Source organism: Engraulis encrasicolus, chromosome 1 (assembly GCF_034702125.1).
Source record: "Engraulis encrasicolus isolate BLACKSEA-1 chromosome 1, IST_EnEncr_1.0, whole genome shotgun sequence".
Classification (NCBI taxonomy): Eukaryota; Metazoa; Chordata; class Actinopteri; order Clupeiformes; family Engraulidae; genus Engraulis; species Engraulis encrasicolus.
Genome location: NC_085857.1, coordinates 20,229,549 through 20,239,548, shown reverse-complemented (window position 1 = coordinate 20,239,548; position 10,000 = coordinate 20,229,549). Strand labels below are relative to the sequence as shown.

At 44.2% G+C, this 10,000-nt stretch overlaps 1 protein-coding gene across 1 annotated transcript in view; it reads right to left on the bottom strand.

Annotated features, from left to right (window-relative positions):
* The window catches only part of smc3 (structural maintenance of chromosomes 3), a 77,272-nt gene that overhangs the window by 19,610 nt on the left and 47,662 nt on the right, over positions 1 to 10,000 (bottom strand). The window contains exons 20-23 of the mRNA XM_063198461.1: positions 9,197 to 9,350; positions 5,446 to 5,604; positions 1,530 to 1,637; positions 321 to 429 (exon numbers count right to left, since the gene is read on the bottom strand). Of these exons, the coding sequence (XP_063054531.1) occupies positions 321 to 429; positions 1,530 to 1,637; positions 5,446 to 5,604; positions 9,197 to 9,350 (530 nt within the window). The remainder of the gene's footprint in view (positions 1 to 320; positions 430 to 1,529; positions 1,638 to 5,445; positions 5,605 to 9,196; positions 9,351 to 10,000) is intronic.

The window sequence follows — 10,000 nt, the reverse complement described above, 5'->3', positions numbered from 1 at the left end:
CCACCTCAGTCTTGTCGATCAGACCGTCAATTTCTGGTGACGCGCACCACACGGTGCACAAACATTCGCAATAAATTAAATTAATAAAATAATTAATTTAAGGATGAGTGCACTATTTTGAACGCAGCCCTGAGGATCATGACATTTGAGCTTTTTTTTTACTCAAAATGTTGGTATGTTGAATAAACACATTCTAAAACAAGATTTATGTTCTTCGGAGGCCGAGATATTTCGTTTTTTTATAGGCTGGCTGCACCTTTACCCAAAAAAGGGCGAAGACATTTAGGAGGCAGTGGGTTAAAAGGGCTGCTGTGCAGTACCTTCGGAGCGTGCGAGGGTGTCCTTGACGCGTTTGTTGATGCCATCCAGCTCAGAGGTGGTGGCCGTCAGCACCGTGCCTCCCTCCGTCTCCCTCAGCTCGTTCAGTTCCTGTAAAACACACACACACACACGTTTTTAATTTCATGTAGTACCTGAATGATTATTGATAATATTCACATATGTGTAATAATGCCTAGTTTAATGCTTTGCACATACTCAAGAGAAAAAAAACACATTACCCCCCAAAAATTGTACACACTAACAGTTGACCCAATTTTGGTATACAGTAACACAAATGGTAACATGTTTGTTAGATGGTATGAACACCGTTTGTCACTCAAATGAGGCAGACGGCTCACTAGAGTGCGACTAGAACGCACCTATTTCCTGGCGTCATTCAAGTAAGACAGACTACAAGTCTCTAGCCTGATAAACCAGACTAAATTTGAGATTGGATGTTTCATTTAGTCTGGCCCCGATGAACGACACATCCGAAGATTGTTGATGAGAACAACCCGTTGTCTTTCAAACCGTGCCTGTGACTATAGGCCAACGCTCTGACCAATCAGCGCCATCTTTCTTGTTGTTGTGCTTTCCCAGTGTTGCAAGTCTCGTCGCCTAAAAACCCTGACTGCTTTGATTCAATACACATCTCTGCGTTGTGATTGGTTTGCCAGATTCAGGGCATTCTGGCAGAACTGAATCATTATGCGAGGCTAGACCACTTGCAGGTAAAAAAAAAAGACCGGCAGCGGGTGGTGCTAGTTTACTAGGCTAACAAGTCACATATTTCACCTGGTCCTGGCGTCATTCAAATAAGACAGACTACAAGTCACATATTTCACCTGGTCCTGGCGTCATTCAAATAAGACAGACTACAAGTCACATATTTCACCTGGTCCTGGCGTCATTCAAATAAGACAGACTACAAGTCACATATTTCACCTGGTCCTGGCGTCATTCAAATAAGACAGACTACAAGTCACATATTTCACCTGGTCCTGGCGTCATTCAAATAAGACAGACTACAAGTCACATATTTCACCTGGTCCTGGCGTCATTCAAATAAGACACTCCAACACACCCATTTCACTTGGTCCTGGCGTCATTCAAATAAGACACTCCAACACACACATTTCACCTGGTCCTGGCGTCCTTCCAATAAGACAAGACCAGTCAGCTGACCAGAGTCAGACTAGCGAGCTCACCTGTTCCACCTGGTCCAGGCGCTTGCGCAGGTTCTCGTTCAGGTACGTCTCCACCCTGGTCATGATGCCCTCCAGCTTAATACGCTCGTTCAGCAGCTGCCTGTTGTCCTGTTACACACAATTAGAGGCAGACACACACACGCGCACACACACACACACACAGAAAATGAGTGAGTCAAATAAATCAGATCAGAGCAATGCATGTTGGTTAATACGCATGTTCATCTCTTGTCCTGTTATACAAAATAAGAGACGTGCACTAGCTCGCTCTCACACACACTAGCTCTCTCTCACACACACTAGCTCTCTCTCACACGCACGTATGCTCGCTCTCACACACACTAGCTCGCTCTCACACACACACACACACACACACACACACACACACACACACACACACACACACACACACACACACACACACACACACACACACACACACACACACACACACACACACACACACAGACACACACGCACGCACGCGCACGCACACACTAAATGAGTGAGTCAGTCAATCAATCAGATCAGATCAGATCAGAGCGGAGCAGGCCTGTTCTTCTAAGGGCCTTGACTCACACCCACCCACCACCAGTCAATAAAAAGCAGCCAATTATTAAAAACTGGCCTGATTTGAGTCGTACAAGACGCACATAGCTTCCATGACTCAATTGGTAAACAAATCCATAATCAGGACAAAGAAATCTAAGTGATTCATTTTACAACACGGCTTCAATATCTTGATGTAGAGGAAATATCCCTTTGTGTTTTTATACATGTACCTTTTTTTTGGTAAATAGCCCACTGTATTGCACATTCAAATTGAAAAATTCTGCACTGAAGTGAGTGTTTTCAAATCACATTGTGCATAGTACAGTGTCAAGTATACATGTGAATAATGAGAAGGAGGGTTATGAATTTCCTTTTTTCCAATTTGGCTAGCATATGTTAAATCTTACTAGCCAAACTGAATTTTCACTAGCATTTGGCCTGTTGGCGGGTGTGAATTAAGAGTCCTGGTTATTTAGAGAGTGGGCTTACTGACAATACACAGCCCATCCGACAAGGTCCTACCATCCATCTCCAAATCACCATCATCAGCCATGATTCATGTCAATTAAGGCTGTAACGATACACCCAACCCACGATTCGGTTTGTATCACGATATATGACCCACGGTTCGATATGCCCCACGATTTTATTTTATTTTTAAAGGAAAAAAAGAAGAAAATAAATTATAGGCCTATATAGGCTATATATATGATTTCTTTTTGCATTTAGGCCTACCTGCCTACATTAATTTTGTAGATGTACCTAAATGATGCTGCAGATATACCACTGCAACCTGTTCCCCAGGTGTTGACATCAAAGCACAATAAGGGATATTAGTTCAACAAGGAAAAGTAGGCTTCTTATTAATAGGCTTAGATCATATGATGCTGAGATGCTGACCGTGTGTGAGGGAGACAGAGACGGAGAGAGAAGGGTCAGGGTTCCAGTAGGAAGCCTATTAGTCTAACAACTGTCTCACATTATCAAACATTATCCAATTAATATCCAAACATTAACTGAAACAACACTGGTCATATTTCGTCAGGAAACATGTTGTGTAAAGTTACTTACAAAAATGCAACACTTAATTTTGATGTTTAATATTTTTTAAACTTTTTTGATCGTGCAGCAGCGCGCGCACGCTTATACAAACAAAACTCGAAACTCAGTTAGCCTATGTTCTCACTATGCAACAGGCACGTTGTCCTTTGTTTGGTTTTGTGATTTGACATTTTGTCAAGAGCGGGAATGGATGCAGGCTGAAATGGAGCATGTTTTCGCTAGGCAGGCGGTCAATGCGGGGAAGAATAACGCTGCCTATTAATATCCACATCGACCTCAACGTTCGCCCGACTTCAGACACTTCCCTGATAGAGCGTCGCGTGGTTTATGAATTTGGGCAGGCGGAGCATCTCGCTCTCTTTCTCTCTCTCTGCTCAACGTCTATCTCCACTCATCAGCATCGGCGCATGCATGAATCTTAACACCTTCACACGTTTGATAAAGCCTTCTTGGGTCTGTTGTTCATTTCTGTGCTTTACCTTCCGACGTTTAAGTGTTTCGTCTCGCGGAGGTTGCTCAGGCAATTGATAATAACAAATGCACGTGCTGGTTGGACGGAACATTTTATAAGAGAGGGATGAATGGAAGTGTTACTCGCACATGTGTGCCCCTTTTCTACTTGTCTTTTTTAAGCGCATATGCAAACATTTGCCTTTATGCTGCCGTTTTCTAGACTGAGGGGTAACAACAGAGATTTTGTTAGGGAAGAACTTTGGTAACAACTTTTAAAGGGCGCATCGCGATTCTGCGAGGCAGTTTCGCGATAGGGGTTCGTGGGTCTGCGTACCGCGATACCTCGGTTCGATGCAATATCGTTACAGCCTTAATGTCAATCAATGAATGGATGGATCGGCTAATCGAGTCCTTAAAATGTATTCATCCACACAGCCAGAAGAGGAGGTTACTGGAAATGATAGCCCGTTTGCTTTCTCTCTGTCTCTTTTTCCAGTACGTGAGTCACTCACACTTCACCGTGTTCGCCCACCGGTACAACACTATTATGTTCTTTAGAAGTAGCCATCATCAGAGCCATAAAAGGAAGCACTCCAGGCTAGCAGGCAGGCAGGCAGGCAGGCAGACAGGCAGGCAGGCAGACACACACACCTCAAGGCTACCAGACATACAAACAGACAGACAGACAGACTCACACACACCCAATTCAAATGCACCCCGCAAACAGACAGACTCACACACACCCAATTCAAATGCACCCCGCAAACATATCACAGTCACCCACAATGAACAATACAAATGGATGATGCACGATGCACAAGGCGAGCACAAACGGCAAACAAACTACACACAACTCAGGGCTACCGCACGCACGCACACGCACGCGCGCACACACGCACACACACACACAGGCTGTTGGTTATGCAACAGATGAATCCAGTAGCCTGGGTGCACAGTGCAGGCAGAGACAAAGGGTGGCACAACCAAAAAAAAAAGAAGAGGAGAGAGCAGCAGGTTTGAGCAGCAGATGAGGGCAGACTACAGGCTCCAGCTGCCACCCACTCACACCACTCGCATCAGCAACAACAGGAGCAGACCCGTGGGCAAGGGGCTCCTTAAAAGTCATCATAGCCGATACGCTGTGCAGACACACACATATGCAATGGAGCCAACAGGGGGTAACACAAAAGGGTCTACTGCCCCAGGCCCAGGGATATGATGCTAATGCTAAATGCTAAAGGGGTTGCAGGTTCAAATCCCCCCTACATCTTCATCCATGGCTGAAGTGCCCTTGAGCATGGCACTTAACCCCACATTGCTCCAGGCACTGTAACCAATACCCTGACAAGTAATAACTGTAAGTCGCTTTGAATACATGAACGCGTCAGCTAAGTGCAATGTACTGTGATGTAATAATAATAATGCTAAATGCTAATGTAATGTGATGTGCCCTGGTGGCAACTAGCATACGATACCAGTTTAACCCACTAAAACTCAAGTGATGACGATTGTCGTGGTGGTCGTCATAACGCCGTCATCACCCACCTGCTGCAGCTGTCGGATCTCGCCGTTGAGGTCGTCGACGCGTCACTGATGTACAAACTAACCAGATGTATATGATAATCCTACTACTCATCCACATTCTCCATCTCCTCATCCTCATCGTCGTCGTCGTCCTCAGAGTCATCACCCACCTGCTGCAGCTGTCGGATCTCGTCGTTGAGGTCGTCGACGCGTCACTGATGTACAAACTAACCTGAGGTATATAATAATACTACTACTCATCCACATTCTCCATCTCATCATCCTCATCCTCATCGTCGTCGTCAGAGTCAGAGTCATCACCCACCTGCTGCAGCTGTCGGATCTCGTCGTTGAGGTCGTCGACGCGTCGCTGGTCCTCCAGGCTGAGCTGGGCCAGCAGGTCCGTCCCCAGCTCCGCCTTCAGGGACTCCCGCGTGGACTCCATGGCGTGCAGGCTGGCCTCCAGACTCTGGAGACTACGTTGCTGAGGGACGGGACGGGACGGGACGGGGAGGAGAAGAGAGGGAAGGGGAGAGAGGAGAGGAGAGAAGCGGCAAGATAGAGAGGAGACAGAAAAAAAGGGGAGATGGGGAGGTGCAGAGAAAGAGGTGAAGAGAGATGGAGGTGTGGAGAGAAATAAACAAAGATTTTAATATCCCAAAACACCATCTTTCAACCAAGAGACAATGACACAATGTTTTTCAGTAAAACAGCACCCCACAAACACCTGTACAACCAAGACTCCAAGCGGAGTCAAAGGAAAGTTCACAATCCAGGGTTCCCCCAGGATTGTTAAACCTAAATTCAATGCTTTTAAGACCTTTTTTAATGCATGTTCACATAAAATTTAATACTTTTATCGCACCCATTATTTCAATAATATTGAACGAAATTCAATTAAGAAAGCGCATATCAAATTCAAACCTCATTACCTCTCTGTTTGGCACAAGAATGTACATTTATGGAAAATACAATTAAAACTCAGATTTATTTACTTAAACACACCCCAGAATTGAATTCAAAAGCCGCTTCAAAAGCACTGTTTATTTGAAAATTACAGATTACCGACTGTGATGATCACCGATCAGCCAAACACAGAAAGAATTGGAACATTTGCTGTTTTTTATAGGCTATTGACATTTTCTAGGATGAAGTAGACCAATCATAGGCCTAATCATAATTTGCACATGTACTGTAACCTATATTCATACAGTAGGCCTATCTGTCTTTCAACATGTATTAGCCAATATAATGTAAACCTATCAGACTAAATTGGAGTAGACCATTATTATTGTTGTTGGGCCTAATAATTAGGCCTAATCGTTTTTCTTCACTCCATTATAATGACGTTCAAAAAGCATAATTGCCTACATTTAAATGTACCATTTACAACTTGAGCGTTAAACTGACAATAACCCACTCATTTTTTGAGTCAACAAGTTATTGGTCATAGGGCTAGTTGTGCAAGTAATGATCCCCCTTAATGTAGTGTTTTACAGGTATTTGAGAATAGCACTGCCATAGTCGAATGGACACAATAATGATTATCCGATAAGACCATGCATGCGTCCATGCTTGTTTACTATTTTTCACCATGCGCAATTCTGGGAAGTATGCATTATCTGGGCATGATTCAGTAAGGAAATGCGCCGTGAGCCCCCCTATTCATAGATGGGTCAGGTCTCCTGGTTTAGCAGCGCATCGATTAAAACAAGATCAACTAAGTAGTCGTCTTTTTTTCCGAACAGCAAGGGAAATAGTTCAGAGACGGGATTTGATACGAGTCAAGTTTGCTACCAACAGGTATTATCGTGCCCACGCGTTGGTGTGTGGAGTGCACTGTAGCCTAACCAGTGTGTGATTTAACCGCGGTTACGCGTCTGTGGTTATTATTGGCCACCTCAAAAATTCAATGCAAGATTTTAAAAAGAGGCTAAATGTTGCATGACGTCGCCTTGTTTTCTGCTAACGCTTTTAGGAGCTCCTCAAACAAGAGTGTGTTAATTAATGTCGGTGGTCGTTTGTGATACATCTACTAGTTGCGACCAATCGATAGGTCTGTCTCGCCAAGTAGCCTAATTGCGTTTGTAACACAGCTTTGTCATGAAATTGAAATGGCTACAAATGACAGCGGTGGATTTCTGATTGCTCCTTAAGTTTGCTTCACAACGTTCAATAGCCTTAAAAAGAATACCCCAAGAAAACCGGTAACACTCCACAACGTCAGTTCTCCACTGTTTGCATGAACACAATGAAATAAATGGGCGTGGCTTTGATCACAACCTGCTTCTCGAGTTCAACTGGTGCTTGGACGGCACAAATAAAACTTTGCTGGTTAGTGGAAAAAATACTTGTGCGCTACGTCGAGGATAGATAATTGTTAATGCTACACTTCCCGTTATCCCTGCAGCACTCAAGGTTTGTGCACGTGTTTACAGTGCAACGAATGGACGTTCTGTGCGTCATCTTCATTATGAAAAAAGCCCAGCGTAAACGTTTTCTTGCATAGTGTGCAGCACGCCTCGCGGTCATTCGGCACAGATTTTACCCAAAAGTATTTTGGATCCTGCAGCCACTTGGGGTTAAACCGGCACTTTCCCATTCTTCACCTCACCTCATCAAAAAATGGCGCCGCTGCACTGATTTGTGTTTACAGTAGCGTTCTACAACGAATCATGGGTCATATTGACGTTCTGTGCGTCATCTTCATTATGAAAAAAAAAACTTCGTCCTTTAGGTTGCACACTGAAATGTTTTTTGAAAATTTAATGCCGCAGTGAAAAAAATTCCCGACTTTTAACAGCTAATTCAATGCTATTAATGCTCTTAATGCTGGATAACTAAATTCAATGCCTTTTTAATATTTTTAATAACCCGCGGGAACCCTGACAATCTCATCTCTCACAGACCAGGGCACTCATGGAGACAGAGAAAGGCGGGGGTGGGGGGTGTGTGTAGAGGAAGAAGGGTAGAGAGAGAAAGAGAGAGATATGAAGTGAAAAGTGGGACATGAGAGGAGAAAGGTAGAAAGAGAAAGGATATGGAGGGAGACGCGGAAGAAGAAACAGAAAACAGACAGACAAGGGCAGAGGTGAAGATAGAGAGAGAAAGGGATGGGTCAAGGCTGTCAAGTGGGGTGTCCTGCCCCTGTCTGTAGTGTCTGTTGACTTTAACACGTGTGGCCAGTAATCTGGGCCGTGGCCTTGGGGTTAAGGGGTTGTTATTCCAGCAGCATGCTGCCCGTTAGGGTGGCGATGTGATGACTTGTCCTGTCTGCGTGTGGGTGTTGACTATGGCTGGAGCTATGGGTCAAGGGCTGTGATTGGCGAAGGTCAAGAGAGCAAGGGAAATCTACACTGCACCATTGTGTTGCTAGATAAGAATGGGAGAACCAAAGCAAGTAAGTACTCCAGTGTCTACTTTTGGGATGAAGGCCTTCTACTCCAAGTAACCTTGTAGTACTACTGGTGGTAGTAGTAGTAGTAACCTCTTAGTAACCTTTGAGTAGTAGTAGTAGTTCTTATTCTAAGCCTGTCCTCCTCCTAAGGTTGATATGAAGGTCTTCTCTTACCGTTAGTAACCTAGTAGTAGTAGCAGTAGGTATTCTAAGCATGACCTCTTACTTTTGGCATGAAAGTCTTATCTTACTCTTAGGAAACTTCTAGTAGTATCTAGTAGTAGTAGTAGTGGTAGTAGTAGCGGTAGTAGTAGCAGCTACTTGTATGTAGCATATCTTGTAACATATCCTACCTTTGGCATTTGGCAGTCTTCTCTTACTGTTAGTAACCTAGTAGTAGTATTAGTAGCAGCAGCAGCAGCAGTAGCAGCAGCAGCAGCGGTAGTAGTAGTAGTAGTATTAGTAGTAAGTATTCGAAGTGTGTCCTTCTCCAACCTTTGGCATGAAGGTCTTCTCTTACGATTAGTAACCTAGTAGTAGTAGTAGTAGTAGTAGTAGTAGTAGTAGTAGTAAGTATTCTAAGCGGTTAGTAACACTAGCAGCAGTAGCAGCGGTAGTAGCAGTAGCAGCAGCAGTAGTAGTAGTAGTAGTAGCAAGCACTCCAAGCCTATCCTCCTACCTTTGGCATGAAGGTCTTCTCGGACTGCTGCCTCTTCTCCTTCAGCATCTTCATCTCGGAGAGGATGCTGTCGCGCGACGCCTTGAACTTCCTCTGCTGCGTCTCGATCTGCTGCATCTGGTTCATCAGCTGGTCGATCTCGTTGTTGATGCGTGCAGCGCTGAGTTAAGGAAAGATTGCTTCTTTGTTGCTGCTAATTAAGCAACTACCGTCATTTCATGGTCAAAACGGGTACGACTTACATTTTCATGAAAACATCTGAAAAATATATCGATTGAATACCACATTCCTCCACCCACCCTTTACGTTAATACGTAAAGTAATGTAAAGTAATACATGTTAGAAACCTACAACCTATGTCCTTATTGGAAAAAGGTCATGAGAACAAAATTTTGAGTGCAAGCAAAAACATTCCATCAGCCAGCTGGACTGGAAAGGAGGTTCAAAGCTGAAATAAAATGTGGGCAAAGGCGTCGGAACGAGTTTTAAAATGGTGATGCTTCTTTTTCCGGAGGGTGGGCATGCAGGATTACTCCAGTTCAAAGAGAAAGGGATCACAATAGTAACAGGAACTCTGCCGAATTAGTGAATATTGAGAGATTTAGCAATGCTATTGTGACAACATATACAATCTTTTTTTTAAGCTGAGAAAGTCTTGTTTAGGGAGCCCAATGCTGGGGATGCCAATGCATCACTGTATCCCCTTTTCCGACACCTAGTATGGGTGATACTGGACTACAGCTGGGCAACATCTGCTCTGCACAGCACACAAAAGGGGATATATCAACGACAGCAGCGCAGCGC